Source organism: Grampus griseus, assembly GCF_964374135.1.
Source record: "Grampus griseus genome assembly, chromosome: 18".
NCBI lineage: Eukaryota > Metazoa > Chordata > Mammalia > Artiodactyla > Delphinidae > Grampus > Grampus griseus.
The window spans coordinates 495,001-515,461 of record NC_139012.1 but is presented as its reverse complement, the minus strand read 5'-3'; the positions used below and the strand labels follow the sequence as shown (position 1 = coordinate 515,461).

General features: G+C 58.7%; 1 protein-coding gene across 2 annotated transcripts in view; it reads right to left on the bottom strand.

Moving 5' to 3' along the window:
- The window catches only part of RASA3 (RAS p21 protein activator 3), an 89,051-nt gene extending 73,370 nt beyond the window's left edge, over positions 1 to 15,681 (bottom strand). The window contains exon 1 of one of the 2 annotated variants that reach the window (XM_082675957.1): positions 15,559 to 15,681. In XM_082675957.1, coding sequence (XP_082532083.1) covers positions 15,559 to 15,613 — 55 coding nt within the window. In that variant the 5' untranslated portion in view covers positions 15,614 to 15,681. Of the gene's footprint in view, positions 1 to 13,323; positions 13,451 to 15,558 lie in introns of those variants that run through there. The other variant, XM_082675958.1, reaches the window with a different exon arrangement.
- Positions 15,682 to 20,461: the final 4,780 nt, after the last annotated feature.

Here is a 20,461-nt window from a genome sequence, read left to right as displayed (position 1 = left end):
CCCCATGCTCGCACGCAGGGCCAGCCTCTCAACAGCACCATGAAAAGCCTCGGTGCTCCAAGTACATTCGTGACAATCGCCTTCCAGAACAGTCTCTAGCCACACGAGCTGCTCAGAGCAGCTCAGAAGTAAGAGCAGAGCGTGTGGAGTCTCCGTGCACGGCCGGCGATCGGGGCCTCCCTGGTGCAACCTGAGCGAAACCGGCGCTTCTGGGGGCTGTGCGCCCCCGAGCTGTGGCCGGGGTCACCACGCACAGAACGCAACCATCCTGAACCTGCCCCGCTGACAGGTTCCACCCTCCGTCTAATTCCAAAGAACAGGGGAGGGGGTGGATTTTAGTGGAAGCAGCAGAAGCCAAAAGCAGATCAGACCGTGGGGTCCCACCCTCTCCTGCAGACGCGGGGTGGGGGGGGGGGGCGTCCGTCCGGAGCTGCCAAAGCCGCTGGCCCCCGTGGGAGCCGGAACCTGGCCGCAGGGCAGGGAGGATTTCCCCGCCCGCCGGGAAAGCCGGGCCCAGGGCCAAGCGCAGCCTTGCCGATGACAGTGCAGGATGACAATGCAGGAAGCACGCGGGTGCCCAGCTCAGCTGTAAGGGAGCAGACCTTGGACCTGGGCCCTCGGACCCCCTTCGCGTGGGACACTTAAGCAAGACCACCCGGCCCCGCCCCAGAGGACCCCCCAGGGAGAGCCCTCAGCGGGTCGAGGGGGAGAAACTCAGGAGGGGGAGGGTCCTGTCCTCTCCCACGTCCAGGTGGGCCTGGCAGCCTCTTCATCGAGCTTATTCATCGTCAGGCCTCTGGTCCCGAGAGTCTCCCCCAGGACAGGCCCCGCCCCCTGCACACCACACCCTAACCAGCAGCTGTGGCTCGGGGCGTTCCTGCAACCTCCGAACAAACAAAAGGAACATCAAAGAAACATATCTGAAAAGGCTGTGCGGATCCCCGTCACCCCACGGGGAATAACCACCATTGCTTTCAGCAAACTTCTAAGAAGGAGAGAAACGTGCGAGTAAGGAAACCAGTCCGGTAGCCTTCGTTACCCGAACTCAGGGCTGAGACCTGTTAGCTCGCACACGCTTCCTTAATTTACCCCAGTTTATGCCGAGGGCCCCGGCGCCCCTGCCCTTTGCCGTGATGTGAGGAGGCCAAACCGCATTTATCTGCAGAGCTTAAAAGTGAACTTCCCTTGTCACGTGCTACTGTGTATTCTGGACTTCCTGGGGTTTCCTTTATTAGACTGGAGTCCAAGTCTATCTCAGAAAGGACTCTGGGTCATGTCGGCCTCACACTTGTAAGGGGGTGAGGAGGACAGTTAACCTGCGGAGGGGCGTGGAAGTGGGCGCATCCCTGCTCTGGGGCCCTCAGGGACCAGCCACAACACTGCTCACGCTGCCAAAGGGCCAGCACCTCATCCTGCCTTTAAAAATGCCTTATTCTCGGCTGGTCTTTACGGTGCATGGGCCAAAATGAGTGGAACATTATTATGTGTATGATTTTACTTATAAAAGCAACGTGTTTTTCTTCACGAACCTTGTTTACCCTTTTTTTTTTTTTTGGCTGTGTTGGGTCTTAGTTGCAGCACGCAGGATCTTTGTTGAGGCATGCGGGATCTTTCGTTGTGGCATACGGGCTCTTCACCGCAGCGTGTGGGCCTGCAGCTGTGGCGCGGGCTCCGGAGCGCATGGGCTCTGTAGTTTGCGGCACGAAGGCTCTCTAGTCGGGCGCGGGAGCTCAGTAGTTGTGGCTCGCGGGCTTAGTTGCCCTCGACATGTGGGATCTTAGTTCCCTGACCAGAGATCGAACCCGCGTCCCCTGCATTGGATGGCGGATTCTTTACCACTGGACCACCAGGGAAGTCCCGAACCTTTGTTCACTCTTATCCATTAATAAAATTGGGACAAGTTTTTTGGACGAGCCTGAGAGTGGGTTAAACACATCCTCCAAACTTGTTTGGTGTTGGTTTCTCAGCGGCCTCATTTCCATGTGTGGGGAGAAGCAGACTCTCTAAATCACTGGTGAAATGATCCACGTCACCCGAGCAGGGGACACGGGAGCTAGATTCTCCCCCCACCACCCCCCTGGCTAATGTCTGCGTGCTGAGAGCACCCCCGGCCATGGAGAGGTCACCGCTGCAGGGGGGCACGGCGACAGTGCAGTATTCCCAGCCCACAGAGGTGGGTAAATATTTACACCCTTGTCCCACTGTGACAGGCTGAGCAGTTTCCCCAAGCATCTCCCGGGCGAGGTTAGCACAGGGGGGTCAGGGCAGCTGTCCCTACCCACCTGTGCAAGTCCTGCCCGTGGCGCCTGTGTTTGGGGGCTACAAAGACATCATAAGACAGCACCCTAGGTTTACAAAATAGTTAACTGATTCATTAATATGCACCTCCTGTCATAAAAGCATTGTGCCATAGAGATAAAACCACAGAATGATCCAGAAAAAAGTTACAGAATTCAAAACATGGTAAATAAGCAACTGTCACCTGACGCCCACAGTATCTAAAGGGGGACTGCCCTTCCCATTTCTTCCCAGACCCACGCAGCCCTGTGAGCTTTTTAGCCGGGCGAAGTGCTCTGTGCCAGCCCGGAAGCCAGAAGCACCTGCCGCTCCCCCATCCCTGCCTCTCTCGGGGAACACAGCCCCTAATTACGCTGCTACAGGTCCCTGCTCCCGCAAAGCCACACTCAAATGCGAGATTATGCTTCTTGGTTAACACTTCACCTTTAAGTCATCGGCGGCTGCCCAGAGGAGCACCGACACTCCGAAGAGAACTCGGGCTCGGAAGCAGCCCGCGGCGGAGCTGGTACCATCCCGGGGTCCCCTCGTGGGGTCGGGTAGCGCAGCTCAGACCGCACGGCCAGGGAGGGTGCCGCCAGACCCCAGGGGCGGCCACACAAGCCCACGCCCTCCCAGCCCAGCCCTTCCGCACAGACACATCCTCCCCGGGAGTCCGCGGCGCGGTCCTGCTTCCCACGGCTCGTGAAAGCAGCTTCGGCTCACGGACCCAACCTGGCGACCCGAGCAGGTCCAGACCCTCTGAGGCTCACTCGCCTCCAGCGTGAAGTGAGAGCTGGCAGGACGGCGACAGTTGCACTCAGCCCTCTAACAGCCCTGCGAAGCAGCTATCAGTACCCTCACTTTACAGACACCAAAACTAAGGCACAGAGAGGTTAAGTGACTTGCCACAAGCTAGCTGCAGAGCGGGAGGTCGCCAGCGGACTGGCCACCGTGCCGCTGCCCCAGGGTCCTGCCGGCCCGTCCACGCCCTAAACCGTCAGGCAGTGTGGTGGGTCCACACCGCAGGCGTCTCTCCCCCAGGCGAGCATGGGGTCTAGCTGCTCCCTGCCCGCACGCTCCTGAGGAGAGGCAGAGAGCAGAGGACACACGCGCGGGTCTCACTGGGGTCTGATGCCGCCCTCACAGCCCCCTCTCCCGGGCACGCCCCGTGCACAGTCAGGCACTGAGCTGCGGCGGAGGGGGGGGGGTCCGCCCACTAGGTCCGCACTCCCCACCCCCAGCGTGACAAACAACAAATCCCAGAGCAGGGCCACCTGTCCCCGGGGGGCGGTTCCCTGGCTAGAACCGGGGCACTGGAGGAAAGTGGAGACGCCTTCCGCCGCGGCAGGGAGCTCAGGACGGGTCTTTCGGAGCCCGATGGGGAGACTGTCCCCCCCGCAGGACGTCTGCTCTCAAGGCAGGAACTACGCTCACTGGTCACCCAGGAACAAGCGCATCTTAGAGAACCCACGGGCCGTCCTGCTGTTTTCCGCTCTGCTCCTCGGGGGCAGAGCCCAGCAAGCTCCCCGGAGCCAGGAGACCCCAGGGCCAGGGGGACCTTGCAGAAGGGGGCCTGCTGTGCCCTCACTTCACCTGCAACTCATGTTCTCAATGGTGCTTCTCCTCTGTGCCCTGCTCTGCACCTTCTCTACAGGGACCCCACAGGTTACAAAAACCCTGAAAAGGAAGAGACAGAGGACCAAACCGCGAGCTGGGGCACAGCCCAAGAGCCTGGCCCAAGGGGGTGGCCAGGTCCCCGGAGCAGGCCCGCCCTGCCCAGGGCCCTACTTTACCTAAGGTGGTTTGCGACCCAGAAATTCAGACACACTAAAACAGACGTACAGTGTCCTGTCCGCCACCCTCCCGGCCTCTGCTTTCCGAGGAAGACGGCACGTTTCAAGGACCCCAAGACGCCTTCATAACAAGACAGACTATTGTCGTCTGCTACTAAGAGCGGGAAGCAGTGACCATCAAGGGGCCGCTGTAGAGGCGTCCCCTCCCCAGAGCTGTTAACCAGGGTGCAGGTACACCTTGGGACAGACTAAGCCTTTGAGTAGAAAATGGTAAGTTAATGTTTAGTTTAGTTTTAATGATAAGAGTAAGTGCTGCCCTTGTTCAATGGGGGTCACTTTACATATTCAGAAATTAATTCTGCACATACAGTTTCTATTACTTCTAAGAATTCTCCAGGTTTGGAAAATACATTGTGTGCAGAGTGTGTGCGTGCGCACGTCTGCACGCGTGTGCATGTATGTTTGTGCACACGTGTGCACACATAGGTTCCCGTTCCTGGGAGAACAGGAAGAGAGCAGGGGACCCCTTCCAGTCTTCCTTAGCGCCTCCCCAAGACCTGAAAATCTCAGTCATTATTATTCCCATAAAAGCGTGACTATGCTGATGGTTTGTCTTATTTATCCTTTGATCTGTAGTCTTGGAAGGCAAGGCCAACGTTTCCCATGCATCCTGTGAAATGCCCAATTTATGGCCCCACGGGCCCACGTGCAGCATCTGCAGGTGGCGTCCAACTGCCGTGGGACAACCAGGGAGGCAAAGGTCACCCCCCACCCCACCCCCGGGCCGACTTCACCTAAAGGTCAGCCCATGCGATGCAGAATCGCCCTCCAGACGACGCCGGAGCACTTTTTGCAAGGAGGAGAGCTTTTGGAAACTAGCTTTTCCCAAACGGTCTTTGTGATTCACACGTTAGGTCAGGCTCAGAGTTCCTGCCGCTGCCTCAGGGTGGCCCTTACACTGGCCTCCACGGGCCCTGATACAGAAAATCAACACGTGTGTACACGCCCCCAACACGTCCCAGGTCAGATGCACAGAGCCCTCCCACACTCTTCGGAAATATTCTGTCCGAAAAGGGTGCCTCCACCGCTTTCAGGCCCCGGTGACAGGAAACCTGGACTGGCCTCCTGCACGTGAAGGGCTGAAGAGATCTGTGTGCTGGGGGCCAACACCCACTGCCCCCCAGCCAGCTCCTTCCGGCCACAGAAATTCCTGCTTAAGAAAACCCAACACTCGGGGCTTCCCTGGTGGCGCAGTGGTTGAGAGTCCGCCTGCCGATGCAGGTGACACGGGTTCGTGCCCCGGTCCGGGAGGATCCCACATGCCGTGGAGCGGCTGGGCCCGTGAGCCATGGCCGCTGAGCCTGCGCGTCCGGAGCCTGTGTTCCACAACGGGAGAGGCCACAGCGGGGAGAGGCCTGCATACCGCAAAAAAAAAGAAAAAGAAAACCCAACACTCTTATATTATTCACCAAACTGGTGGGTCCTCACACAGATACTGATAGGGAAGCGGGCTGGGCTGGGGAGAGGCAGGAGGAGGTCTAGTAACAATTAGAACTACATTGCTACTAACTATAGTGAATCCTGTGTGGGCGAAAAAGAGGTGGAAGCATCTTGTTCAGGACCCAGGCTCTGCCTTCCTGACTGGACAGCCTGCCTGTCCGGGAAGGACACCGGCAGCGAGGGAAGGGCCCTCGAAGAGAAGGCCAGAACACCCTCCGCAAAACCAATAAACAGAAAGTCAGGAGACTGAGCAACACTGTAGCGACCAGGGGTTTTCTGTCCCCGAGACCCTTCCTTCCGGTCAGGATGTGCACAAACACATCCTCGGGTCCAAACGCTGAGAAATCCTTTCTCCAAATACGGAGGCGGAGCTGAGTGGAGCAGGAAATGATGAACAGAGAAAGGAACGCCACGGACTCCAGATGGACGGGGCCAGCTGGGGCTCAGGAAGCACAGGGTCCTCTGCCCTTCCCCTCCCAACGCCCCAGGAAGCATCGCCCAGGAGCTACAAGGTCTCCGGGAGCACGGCCAGGAGAGCCAGGGGGCCATGGGGCATCTGCAGCCCACCTGGCTCGGGCGGCTCGGGTCCCACCAGGCAGGGCACCCACTTCCAGGGAGCTGGGCTCTCTCACCCGTACAGCCGGGCAGGAAACAAGAGCCTCACACCTCGGGGGGCGAGGAGGCCCCCCGGCAGCCCCCACCCACTATGGCTCATGCACCCCCGTTTGCAGTACTTCCCTGTTCACCTTCACGTCCTCTCGCTCGATCCCAGCATACTCTCCCAGGCAGCCCCGCCCTGCCCGGGGTCCTCGGAGCTTCTCAAAGTCTGGGGGCTCCCACCTGAGCGCAGCCAGGAGAGAGAACGGGCCAGAAACGCACAGGAAAAGAAGCTACAGGAAAAACCCGGCTGTGGGCCTAAAATGTGAAAGGTGTCTGACGCACATACACAATATTAAAGCATCAAAAAGTGCAGAAAAGACGCTGGAGTCACAGAAAGCGCAAAGGCAGGCGTCCCAGCAGCGAGGCCCCAGGGCGGGGCGGGGACCCGGCCAAGCCGCCCTCAGGGCTCTCAGACAGCAGGTGCCGCCCAACGCACACCCCCAGACCCCCCAGACCCCCGGGGTCGGGCCCACGCGGGCCACGTGACTCTGCAGCCTCTGCCACGACGGGCAGAAGAAAGGACAGCAAGAATGCCTGAGACACAGGAAGCTCTTCTAAACTCCGCGCACCTTGCTGCGCAGACGAGGCCGGTTCCCTGGCACCACGGGTCCCGGCAATGGGAAAGAGCCAGCAGGAGCCGCCGTGGGCCTCCCGGCCTCCCCCGCCATCACCGCGCGGTGACACGACACCACGCACCTCTGCCCCGAGACAGGCCGGGGGCGTGTGTGTGCGTGTGTGCGCACACCCGTACTAGGACGTGAGGCGCCCCCGTGAGAAGGTCAGGGCGAACCACCCCTCCCTCAACTGAACGCTCTGCCTCGTGGGGTGCAGGCCTTTCTCAGGGGAGCCTGGGGACACCTCGCTCCTCCAGAAGGTCCTGGACACACCACACACGGGTGGGGTGTGCCCTCCATGGGAACATCGCATACACAGTGTCTTCTGCCCTTGAAACTCACTCCTAGTAGATAAAAAAAAAGTAGATAAAACACCCAGTCGTCAGATCCTAAGCTAAAAACTGCTTGTGGCCGTCAGCCCCAGGACGGGCCAGCAGGGCCCCCTGAGAAGGGTGAGCTCGCCAAGCCGCAGCCCAGAACAATCTGGAATTCCCCAGCCCGCCCTCACCCCAAAGGCCATGGGAAAAGCAGCCCCGGCACAGCAGCCCACTGCAGAACTCTGCCACAAGGCACTCGGCCAGGCCCCCTGGGATCTGCACACCGATGGGATTTCTGGAACCAGCTCGGGTTCCAGGATCTCTGCAAGCAGCTCTGTACCACCATCTGAGCCCGGCTCTGGGAAGTCCCCAGTCGGCTGGGTCCAAACAAGCAAAGGCCCAGAGGCTCCGGGCCTGGGGCTGAACCACCTCCGGCTGGAGTTTAACTGCCCCACTTCACCCCTCCCCGATGTTGCCTGCCTGGCCCGGGGGCTTTTCCTGCGTAAGGCAGCCTCTGGGCCTGGGTCCCACCCCAGCAGGAGGAAGAGATGGTCAGAAGCCAGACGGCAGCGTCAGGAAGAAACAGGGCTGCTCCCGCCCCCAGGGCAGCCTGCAGTCTGTCCACTCGGAGGCTGGCCCCCCGTGTAAAGCATGGTCTCAGGTGAAATTGCTCAGGTGTCCAGCAGCTCAAGACACTCAGCTGGGAGGTGGTCAGCAGGCCCTGAGCCCCGGGTGTCCTGGCCTCTCAGGACCACAGGTTCAGGCGCAGGTGTCACTCTCCTGAGAATCTCCCAGAAATGCTCGTTCAGAGATTCTCAGGGAAGGAGAGGCCTTGGTGGGAAGTGAGCTGTCTACTGAGGAAGTGACTTGATAACACACCCAAGAAGGCCGTTCCTCACTGACCACAGGAGGAGTGCCTGGCCTTGGTAATTTCGAGTTCATTACAGGACAACTGAGACAGTCACAACCTCTCCTGCTGTGTGACTTCGGGAAAGTGACCTGGCTTCTCTGGGCCTCGGGGGGTGGGGGGTAGTTAAGACACGTGCCTGCACAAGGCACAGAGTCGTTGCCAGACTCTGACAGGACCACGTTCTGCAGGGGCACCTGCTGCTCCCCGGTGTGTCCAGGGCTCCGCGGGCAACGACGGATCCGGTGTCGTGGAAACGGACAGAGTGCACAAAATCAGACCAGTCCCACAGAGCAAAAAAGGAAAACGACAACTTTTTCCTCAGAGGAAAAACCACACAAGACAAAGCCCCAGAGAAGATCCAGGGCACGCGTAGCTGCCCTCAACCACGGGGGCCTGGCGACGGGGGCTCCTGGGAGGGCCAAGGGGCGTCACAGGAAGGAGAGACAGGCCTGACTCCACACACGGGTCACACCCGACGGGACCCACTGTCGAGTCCAAATCAAAGCTGCAGAGAAAGGCGGGCTAGTTACCAGCCCCCTAGTCGGCTAAACATCCCGAAAACCCAGAAGCCCAGGCCCACTCCTGGGCTCCCGACGCCCTGGGGGGCGCGAAGGGGGAGCCGGTCCCAGGAGAGGCCGGCGACCAGGCCCTGGTCCTGGCGCTGCCGCAGGTCCCAACGGCACCGGTGGCCGCCAAGCCCAGAGCGAGGCTGTGTCCGGAGCACCCGCGGGGCGGCCTGGCTGGGGAAGCGGCCGCCGACCGAGGCTCCAGGCTCTGAGTCACCCTGAGTCCGAGAGAGACGCGGCGACTTTGCCGGCCTCTGGATTTCATCCCGTTGGCAATGGGGGCCGAGACAGAGCACTCCGTCACACTTGGGAAATTATTCAGACAACGGGAAGAGAAACTATGCGAAGAGGGAAACAGGCACTGGTCTGACTTAGGAGTGAAGGGCACAGCGTTCCCTCAAACCCTGAGCGGGGGCGGTCCAGCCTCCCCCAGGCCTCCACGGCAGGTCTCAGGCGTAGACACGTGGCCTCACCAGCAGGGCCCTTGCCCAGATGCTGACTGGCCCTGCCACGGGCTGCAGGCTTGTTTGAAAATGCAAACGAGCGAGGCCAAACCTCAGGACGGGCCAGGCTGGCCCGGGATCTGCCCTGCGTGCAGAAACACAACCCGTGTTTGCAGACACTCGGAGGACTAGGGTCACGACCTGTGGTCCCACGGTCCACTCGTTGATCCCTCACTTCCGGCAAAGAAGCTTCCGATAACGAGCAGCTCTGAGTCTGACCCAAGAGCCGTCGTGCGGAAACGACACGTGGGTCCCGGGCCACGGCGAGAGCTGGGACGCGCGGTCGGGGACACTCGTCCGCTTTTCTCTAAGGAGGGTCACGAAACGTGCATTTACACCGCAACTCGAATGTGTTCACTGTTAATTTTGGAAGTTGCCTCACACTTAAAGAGAAGCACAGGGTCATTTGTGTGGATGGTGGGACTTCAAATCCCCTCTCATCCGGGTCAGCGTTTCCTGAACACAGGGCTGCAGCCCGCGCCGCCCGCGTGTCTGGGTCCGTTCGAGGTCCCCTCCCGGGCCAGCCCTCAGCCCGCTACTCACTCGCTCCTGACCTGACGGCAGCCCCGCACTTCTCCTGCACCGAGTGAGCCTTGTGTGTGTCTAGGAGATTATTTTATCTTTCTGGGCCTCAGTGTCCCCTACAGAACATGTTCATTCCATTTTTTAAGTGGTTGTGGTTTCTAAACTCTTTACTGACCTATCTTATACATCCTAGTAATATTCTTGCTTTTTCAAACAGACCTTTTATTCCCTCTTCCTGCTAAACCATTTCCACTCTCCCCAGCCCCGGGGTCCAAGTGACAGACGTGTGTGGGTCTCGTCCCCACACCTGCACACACGTAGCTGTTGCCTTGCGCTTCTCCGGGACCTTTGGAGACACGCTCCGCATGCTGCTTTCTTTCCAGTCACACCCCACGGGCTTCCTGCCTGTCACATGGCCGGGCCGGGCTCCAACCTATTTCTCTGAAAGCTGCATAGTATTCCAGGCTGTGGAAGCTCCATAATGTAACTGCCCCTTCATCTGGCGTTTATCAATACTCTGTCTCCCCATTTTGCTATCTGAACGTCCCACCGACTGGGCACAGCTGGAACACAGACCCCCATGCTGACACTGGGTGCCGGGGACAGACAACCGGCGAGCCCTCCCCACTGCTGCCTTACCAACTCCTCCTGACTTGCTGAGCTGATCTCTAACCCGTTACAAGATTAAGAGAACAAGAAGCTTCAAACTGTACCAGCAGTCACACCTTGCCATCAGGACCGGAGCAATGCAAGTGCCTGTGTCCACACAAGCTCGCTGAGCTGCACAGAAAGGGCCTTACTCTCCCCTATTGCAGAGGAAGAAACTGAAGCAGAGTGGGCTCAGATGAACCTGAAGTTGCAGAGTTAGCGAGAAAGGTGGCCGGGACTCAGTCTCAGGTCCCAGCCTCCCCTCCTGAGCCGCCTGGGCCCAGCATGGGCCCTCCTCGCTCGGAAGCAGCTGGGGCACCTGCAGCCTCCACCTTCCAGTGTGACTTGCAAACCTCACTTCTCGGGCTTAGCTGCTCCCACTGTGGTTGTTTCTAAAGCGTGATGCTCCGATGTCCTGATTTCCCAAATACGCTCCAGAAGGTGTGAGTGTTGACACACACAAGTGCCTCGTGAGCTTCAGAGAAACAAACCCAGACGTTTTCTGCCAAATGGTGTTTTGCAGCCCCATGACCCGTCCACGGGGCCCCACCACCTGCAGACCCTTTTCCCTGCGTGCCCGGGGCTCCGTGGACTGCAGGCGGCCCCGCTCGAGGGGTTGCCTCTGGATCTCGTGCCCTGTTCAATCGCACCTTCACGAGTTCTGTCCCCTCCAGCTTCCGGCCAGCACCTGCACTACGGGCCGTGTGCGCACGCCCCGGTCCTCCCACAGGCGCCAGTGGCCCGGGCCCTCCCCTCAGGGGCACCGGTGGCCCCTCCTGTCCATGCGCGTTACCGGGCAGGAGGCAGCACGCGAGGCGAGCTCCCGCCCCCTGCAGGCCAAGACCCTGGGCAGGTGACTCCACGCGGGCTTGTGAGAGCTTAGGTGCAATGAGAGAAGGCGCACGCCAGACCCTTAAGTCTGCACCCTCCCCACCTCACACGTCAGCACACGCTGCTGCCCAGAGGAGCCCAGATCCGCGGGCTGCGGCCAGGTGGCCGACCTCGCGGCCCCGTGGGCAGCGCCAGTCTGCACACCGGTCCTCAGGGGCCAAAAATAGCTCACGAGCTGCACTCCCAGGTTAATAGAGTATCCAGGCTAATTTTAGCATCAGAGAGCTTCGGAGAACATGCAGCCCCTGATACCAAGAACCGTGCGTGGCCGGCGCAGCTCCCCACTCCCCAACTCACGCGCAGCCTTGCGCAGACGTCGGCCATCGTGTGCACAGAGCGTGTCCTCTAACGGAGCCTGTGACGCCCGGCTGCTGACAACCACTGCCACTTATACGCTGGACCGCCCCGCCTGAGCCTTACAGACCCCGGGACTGGTGCGCCACTGCCTCCCACATTGGACATTGGGTTAAAAAAATCACACTCTCGGCAGCGTGGCCCTAGAACCCTGAGCTCCCAGCCCCTGTGGTCTGGGGCTTCTTCTCCAGGCCGCCCAGGGGCCCTCCCTGCTCCCCGCTTCCCCTACCTGAGGGGCCTCCTGCTTCCGTGGGGGGACGTTTGGGGGGCAGACAGGCCGACAGCCAGCTGCTGCGTGGCCACGTCTGGCTGAATGGGGGCGCGCCGCTTCCCCTGTGCTCGTGCTGCACCCAGACCGCCCTGGCCCTTCTTGGTGACGGGTTCTAATCTGAATGAGAAGGGACAGGAGTGGGTGCTCTGAGCCCGGGGAGAGCAGGGGGGCCGCTGCTCTGGGTCCAAGAAGGAAGGTCTGCCCTGTGGCCTCGCCACGCATCCCCAAGCTGCCCTCGAACCTGACAACGACGAGACCCACTCACAGCCCAAGAGGGCTTTTCTCACCCTCAAGGGCAAGGCCAGGATTTTCTCTTTTTTTAGCTTGAGAGAAATACCTTTGTACATTGCTCTTAATTGGACATATTTATCAAGACGACACTTTTAAAAACAAGGAGTAACTATCATGGAAAAGGGAAATATCACCAGACAGTAAAGCTACGTTGCAAGGCCTACAGGAGTGCAGAGTCCAAAACGACCCTGCTGGGCAGAGGTGCTCTCGCCGGGCGTCTTCACCCATCGCCGCCTACAAATCTTCACGTTGCTTCCCTTCCAGGGCTGAAGCCCTGACTCATGGAAAGCCAGAGGAGCACACTTCCTCAAGCAGCCTCACAGGAAGTGTGTTCAGTCTTACGTGACATGAGATACTGCTGTTACCAAAGATAGACCGCGGGTAAGATTTTCAAGTGTGCAGCAGAACGGCCCAAAATAACTGCGAGATTTAAGTGGGGAGAGACACAAGCTCTTCAGGACGAGGACTTGAAATGGTTACAGTAAAAATACCCCCCTTTTATTTGGCACTTAAGGTGGAAGGAAGAAGGAGAAGAGGGAAAAAAGGAAGAGATTCCTCTCATTTTCCCCAGCGTTAGCCTCTCAGTGACCACGTACTACCACCACACGTTCCAGACTTTCTAAGGACTTAACGGCCAAGGCCCCCCCACTAAAAACTCTTCAGCCCCCCAAAATGTTCCGCCTTTCCCCTCAGCAACAGGAATGGTGACACTGCTGAGGGTATAACTGGAGGGAGAATTTCTCTCTGTCTCTTTCTGGGATGAGGGGCTCCCACCGGATGCTGCAGACAATGACTGCTGGCATTTCGCAAATGGAAAAACGAGGCCATGAAAGGGGGGCGGGGGGCGGAGGCGCCTGCCCTGGGTCTTCCAGCCGGCAGGCCGGCAGGCCACCAGCAGACACGGGCACGCTGCCAGCCGCCCAGAGACAGGGCTCAGCGTGAATGGCCAGCCAGCCAGGGTCTCCCGGAACAAGGAGGCGAGCATGCCTGTGATTCCTGCACAGCCGCCCCTCCTCCAGGTCATCTCTGGTGTCCTCCCTCGTCATTGTACCTTCACGGCTGGGGCACTCAGGCAAGTCAGAGTCAAGACTGGCCACAGCAGAGGACTAAGGAGAGAAACGAAGAGCTCGGGGCACCACCCACCAGGCCCTGTCTACTCACAGCGGAACAAGATGAAGCCCCAGGCCAGTCCCCACAGCTCACCTCTGGGGCCGGCCCCGGCTCTAAGTCGGCAGCACAGCCCAGGACACCTCTTTGCTCCAATGCCTGTGCTGTGCGCAGGCCCTTGCTCCCTGCAAGCCCCAGCAGCCAGGGTGGGACACAGATGTCTCCCTCCTGCAGCCCCGAGCTGCAGGTGAAGACCCTTGGAGAGGGGAGAAGACAGGGGCTTCTGAGAGCTGGAGCCGCGTCTAGGGAGGTGGACCACTGCGCACAGACGTTTCTGCTCATCCGCTCTGCCACAGCCCCCAGACGTGGGGGCGGGGCTCCAAAGGTTCTAATAATACCCCGTGCCCACATGGAGTTAGACCAGCAGATGTTCAGTCGCTGCACTAATCCTCAGCTGAGCTGAGCATTTCTCTCACTTGTTTAAACTGAAGCACAAAAGAGGGAAAGCCTAACCGAGCAGCATCTTCAAAGCCCTTCCTTCCACACGTGGCCCCTGTGTGTGAGGTCCAGAACCTCCCGTGAGGGCGCCCTGCCAGGCCAGCAGATCTCGGTGCCATTCTCGAAAGAAGTCAATCGGCTCTGCTTAACAGACCCCCGTTCCAGAGCCCTCCTGAGTCGAGTCCAGGCTGGCCGTGCGGGTCCTGAGCCCCGAAGTCCCCAGACCCCTTCCTGCCTGCTGCACCCAGAAGCCTGGCCCAGGCCTCACAGCCGTGCCCCACCCCTTCCTGTACCCCGATTAAGGAAGCACCTCAAGGCCTCTGGGTTGGCATCCCCCTCATGCTCACTGGACCCTGGCGCTGAGAGGCACTTTCCCTGTGCCTTCAGGTGGAGTGCCATGTTGAACCTCTCAGCAGAAGTGGCAGCAGATTTCAACCAAGTGAACAAGAGAGACCCTCTCCGGGCAGGCTCCTCGAGGTGAAGCGCGACCACATCCTATCTGCAGCGCTTCTGAGCCAGATATCAACAGCATCTCAGCGATGATCCATAAACCAAAATAAAGCAGACGGGAAACAACACGCTGACTTGGGGTAGCTGGAATTCCTAAGCAGCATCGAATGTCACCAGCAACTGACGCTCCAGCAGTCACTGGGCGCCTGGCTTGGTTCCCGGAGCCCCTTTTTCACATGGGAGTGTGGAGGACCCAGGCATTCAGTGGGCAAGAAGGGCCCCGAGGACGGGCAACACACCAGGGTCTCAGCAGCCCTCTCCAAGGGGAGCTGTCCCCTCAGCTGGCGCATTTACGGCATTAACGTGCAACAGTCACTCCAGGAACCGATCTTGTTTTGGGGGGAAGAAACTTGCACATCACCCTCCCAAGTTAAAACCGAACCCAGGAAGTCCTGATACAGCCTTCCAGCCACTCCAGAGTCTGCACTTCCCTCCCCCAGCTCCTGGGTCCAGTGAGAAAGGCGGACTGCTCTGGGGACACGACCTGAATGGCAGGCCCTGGTGGCCAAAAGCTCCCGCAGCCAGTTCTCAATGGAAGGGGGAGGGGTGGCTCTTGTGGCGACCTGCCCGGAGGGAGCCCTGGGCCAGATTGTTCCACAGAGTCACAGGCAGACACACACACACACAAACACGCAGGAACACACACATGCCCACACATCCACCTACACAGTCGCGTGCACACCCAGGCTCTATTCAGCCGCCCGCTCGGCCCCTCGCCCCTGGGGGAATGTGAAAGAGCTTCCACGTCCCCAGCGAAGGAAGCGTCTGGGTACCGCACTCAGCGAGGCTCGGAACCCCGGGGTTGGTCTTTTTGGCACCTGAAGTGCACTCATCCGGAGAGCACCCGCGCGCGCGCTCATGCACACGCAGATACACACTCCCAGCGGGGACCCGACCCAAGACCGGCACCGCACCTCCCTCTGCTGCAGGCGACCCCTGGGGCCTGCGACCTGGGGCCGCTAGTGGCGTGGAGGCAGCGCAGGGAGCTGCGTCCCCCGGAGCCGCCAGCCTGGCTCGGCCCAGTCCGTCCTTGGGGTAGGTGGGGAGAGGGCAGCGGCCGGGCATCTCCTGGAGATGGGGAGGGAGCCGCGGCCCATCATCTCCCTGTGATGGGGAGGGGGCCGAGGCCCGCGGCCTCCGGGGTGGTGGGGAGGGGCCGCGGCTGGGGATCTCCAGGGGGTGGGGAGGGGCCGCAACCGGGGAGCACACAGGGCCAGGAGGCGTCAGGGCCTTGGTCCCCAGGAAAGGGGTCGGGGGCCTGGGGGCGCCCGCCGCGAGCCCCCTCGAAGACCCCAGCGCCCCCGCCAGCTCCCGGGAGCTCACCGATCTTGATCTTCACGCTCTGGAAAACCCGGAGCCCCTCTTCCTCCACCGCCATGCTGGGTCTGCCCGGAATTCGCGCGCCGAGCCCCGCGGAGCAGCAGAGCCCGAGCGGCGGCGCAGTCCCGGAGCTCTGTGCCCTACCCCGTGCCCGCGCGTCCGCTGCACCTCCACCTCCGGCTCCGCCCACACGCCCGCTCATTGGCCGAGGACGCGGGTGGGGGCGGGGAGGCCCCGCCCACGGCCCTGCCCAGTTCCCGATTGTCCAAGGCCCGCAGAGGGGCGGGAGCGTTACGGTTCCGCCAACAGCGCGTCCCCAACTGCCCATTGGCTGAGGGCTAGGAGGCGGGAGCAAGACGGCTCCGCCCACATCCCAAGGCCCGCAGCGGGGCGGGGTTGGCCTCCGAGGAGGCATCGAAGGGGCCCGGAGGGGGCGTCTCGCCCCACGGGGAGGATCCGGCCGGGAGTGCCGGTGTACCTAGTTGGGCGGCGGGGGCGACCGGGCGAGATTTGCTGGGGGGGGCGACCGGGCTAGGGTTGGTGGTGGTGGGGACCAGGCGGGGGCGGTGGAACCTGGCCGGGAGACTTGGGAGGGGGACACGTGCACAGGGTTTTAAGAAACTCAGACCTACAGGTATCAAAGGAAAAGAATTCCCTGGCCCAGCTCAGGCCCCTCAGAGTAGGGGCTGCCGGCCACCTGGGGTCAGGGGGAGTGCGCAGTCCGGGTGAGATCCTGACCAGGCTCCAAAGCTGTCCAGTCCCTCCTGCCCCTCTGCTGTCTCCGGGCCTCCCTCGGGCCACCCTGGCTCCTAGCTTCTCACACAGGCCAAGGGCACTCTTGTCTGCCCTTGCTGACCCGCAGGCCACCAACCTCAGCTCATTTTCTGTGTCTCCTGATTTCCTGTCCACTTCCTACTCCTCTGGCTTCATAGCGCCCAACACCACACTCCCTCTCTCTCTCTCTCTCTCTCTCACACACACACACACACACACACACACACACACACACCATGTGTAGACCAGACTACAAGCTTAATAAAGAGAAAGGCCTGTTCTTCTCATTGCTTTACCTCACTTCCTAAAAAAAATGCTTAGGTACATGTTAAAAAAGAGTAATGACCCTTCTTCACCCAGACTACCCGCGCCTCCTTCCAGGTCCTCAGTCCTCTGCTTGAGTCTATCTTCTCGAGACCTTCATAGGAGGTGTTTACTCAGGTTTAACACGGAGGGTAGGAAAGCAGCCAGTTAGAGCTGCCGTCTCCAAGCCTGGACCTCAGGCGGCTTCTGTAGCGAGTGCCGTCATCCCTCTGCATGACCAAGGCTTTGCCTCCGTCAACGTAACTGAAAAGCACCCCCAGCTCCCGAGCTTCTCAGAGGATCGGCCGGAGCCCCGGTAGCAGCAGCCTTGTTGTCAAGCTGCTTCTCTGTCCAGCCCACCTTCCCTCACACCCTCACAGGGCTTCCCTTCTGAGAACACTGCCAGTAAAGGCCCGCACACGGACGTCTCTTCGGAGTCTGTCTCCAGAGGAACCCGGCATAAGATGGTTGGGGCCGGGAGTGTTTTAGGAGCAGCCTCTGTTTGACAGCAGGACACCCGCTGGTGGACGCAGCAGTGCTGAGCGTGGGGGCACACAGTGGGGTGCAGCGTCTCAGGCATGGGGAGGCTGGGAAGCAGGAATCACCTCGACTTTGGAATCAGGTGGTTCTTGCTGAGGGCAAGGCAGTGAAAAGATCACCCATTTAAAGAAAAGTGTGACAAAAAGGTTTTCTTGCTACCATATAAAGACAGCCTCATCTCCTACCCCAGAGAACCAAAACAGGTGCAGATCAGAGCGAGAACTTAATCATGAAGGTAGTGGTGCTCCAGGGCTGCCTGCAGGCTCAACCCAAGGAAGGTTGCTGTAACCCTGCAGCTTGGGGGAGCATCATCTGAATTAATGCACTCAAAACCTTGACTCCCAGCTTTCCGTAAACCTTCTGGACCGGAAGAGGTGTCCCCCTTACCCTGTGCTTGGAGATGATTGCGGGACGGTACCAGCGCTGTGTCCAGCTCCACTCTGCAAACAGACCCGGGAAGCATGCCAGTGGGGGTGGGTGAGCAAAGGCAGAAGCAGAGCCAGAGAATGCTGGACCCAGGAGAGGCAGCACGCAAGGGGGACCAGGTTAGAGTTCACTGGTACGGCATCATTCAACCACGATGCAGGATTTGGCACACTGGCCAGGACCCCAGGCCCCTAGTATGGCCTTTGAAAGCTTGTAAAAAGCATCATCCCACACTAAGTGAAGTGGGAATGCCCTGTGGTCACGGCAGACAGCGAGGAAGGCATCCCAGTGCTTAGAGGTGGCACGGGAGAGCAAATACGCTCCACGAGACCAGGAGACCTCGTCAGTGCCTGGGATGAGGGATGTGCCGGAGAGAGCTCGACCGCGGCTGGACATGCAGGACTGGGCCGAGGGCGGAGACGCTGTCACAGGGAGCGCTGGGCCTCCTAAGAGCGTGAGGATGATGGGGTGGTGACATGATAGAGGCCAGAGGTGACACTTAACATCAGAAGCCAGGCAGGGGCAGTTACTGTGCAGCAAGGCTGCAGCGGCAGCCCCGGCGCCCTGACCTGCAGAGGCTGTAGTGATGGTCAGTCGAGCACAGTGTCAGGGCAGGACAGAGAGCCGGCCGGCAGCGGTATAAGTCAGTTTATGCTGCCAAAGGAAATCGTAGATGGGGTCGGGGGTGCTGAAGAAAGTTGCTTCAATAAAACGTCACGACCCTTTACCCAGTTTCCAGGCGGGAGCCAGTTCTCAGCCCTGGAGCCTGCTGACTGGAGGAGAGGACCCGGCTGCACGTGTTGACAGTGAGGATGCCCCTGGGATGTCCCCAGAGGGGCCTGTGGCCATTTACTCATGTAATTTCACATGGAAAGGGAAACACCTAGACGTTAGAAGGGCTGCTGGGCTGAGGTCTGAGTCGAGGGCTCGTCACGCCCCTGTTAAAGCAAAACTTGTGAGGCCCAAGAAACACATGGAACTCTGCTAGGAGCGGCTCACAGGGAACCCCCAAGTGATCATTTCTCCTTGCACCACAGGTGAGGGACCAGTAGGGATGCATGTGACAGTTGTCAAAACACCCACCTTGGTTCCTTGGTATGTGGGTTAACAGCCATACCAGCAGGGAAGGCTCACAAGCAATGACACATCCTGGAGGAACCATGGAGATCAAGACCTCCTCCTCCTGGAGGAACCATGGAGATCAAGACCTCCCTCATATAATTCGCCAGTCCCATGTCTGATGCCGGATAGGTTCTGGAGGATGACACTGAACCACCAAAAACTCAACCACACGGTAGCCCCCATTGCAGCTGCCACGCCAGAGGTGGTGCCACTTCCAGGCCACATCAGCATGGCCTCTTATCCATGGTATACGGCCATGGAACTGGGAAATGCCCTCTGCTCCGTCCCGAATAAGGAGGAGAATCAGAAGCCGTTTACATCACATGGCATAGACTCTAGCACACACCTGGAATCTCACTGCACCCTTAGGCTTTCCTGCCCTCTGTTATAAGACAGCCCAAAGAGACCTGGACAGTCTGGACAGTCTGCAGAGCAGCAGTCTGGTTTGCCGTATCGATGACATCATTTTAATCAGACCAAATGAGCACGAGGTTGGCAGCTCATCACAGGGTTTGATAAGACGCGTGTGCTCAGAGGGTAGGAAATAAGTTTATGAGGATGCGGGGCCACACATCAGTGGGGCCAGATGTGGGTGAGCACCTTGCTTTCCCCCCATGCAACACGGAGACCCACACAGCACCCTTCCTCTGTTCCTTCCCTAAGAAGACTCACCTCCGTAGCCCTGTGCGGGCACCATGCCTTCTTAAATCTGTGTTCTGCCCAAAGGGACTGATCCTTCTTTTCTAAATTAGAATCTGTTCCCTTAGAGTTGTGATTATAAGAGACAGGAAGATACTGAGGGATTAAAGGAAAAGGTGATCTATACTCTCTTTGTTTATAACTCGCTGTTGTCTTTTTCTCTCTGATAGAATCCTCTTCTGCAACCCCCCCAAAGAATATTTATTGAGAAGCGTCAATCTATCAACCAGTGGATAATTATGTATTGGCTAAAACAGCATAATTAGATAGTTTATTATTCATATCTGTTCAGTCTACTTTCAAAGGATCTGAAGTGACATAAAATAAATGACCAGTATACAATGAACTCAAAAAATTTTTGAAGGAAGAAATTATTGTATCAAACATCTGCAGTGAAAACAGCTACTGCAATGATGTAGAGCTCAGCTCTGAGTTTCCTGATAGTCAAGGTGAAAAGGGAAATATGGAAACATATTTCCATATATGTTATATATTACTTCATAAAAGGAAGTGTATCCACTTTTTCAGAAAAGAATATTTTGGCCAACTAAGCAACAGGAGGAATTTTTTAGACAAATTTTTCATATGGATATTCAACAAGTCAGGGAAGGATTTTTCCGTCTCAAATGACTGACCTGTGCTGCTCTGCTCACAACACTGCCTGGCACATGGTAAAAGTCCAACTAATATTCTCTGAATGAACATAGTGGTTTCTCCTACTGTCACATGGAAAAGTTGGGAACGTAACGTTCAGTCCTAATTCTCTGATAGTTTACTCAGGCCCGTAGGAGTCAAGGAATGTGGCTCTGGTGACCTGATAGTCTAGGAGAGAAAGCATTTGGAGAATCCAGAGAGATGAGTAATAACACCCTCAAATAATCTTTCTCCAATATTTGTCGTTTGGGCCACACGGGGGAGAAAAGCCATAGAGGGGAGACGCCTGCACTGAAGTTCCCGTTGGATGCTCGAAGCCCAGATGTTCTGTGCTGCTGGTGGAAAGGAGGCCCGGCTCGGCCCGCCTACAAGGAGACAGCGCCAGAGC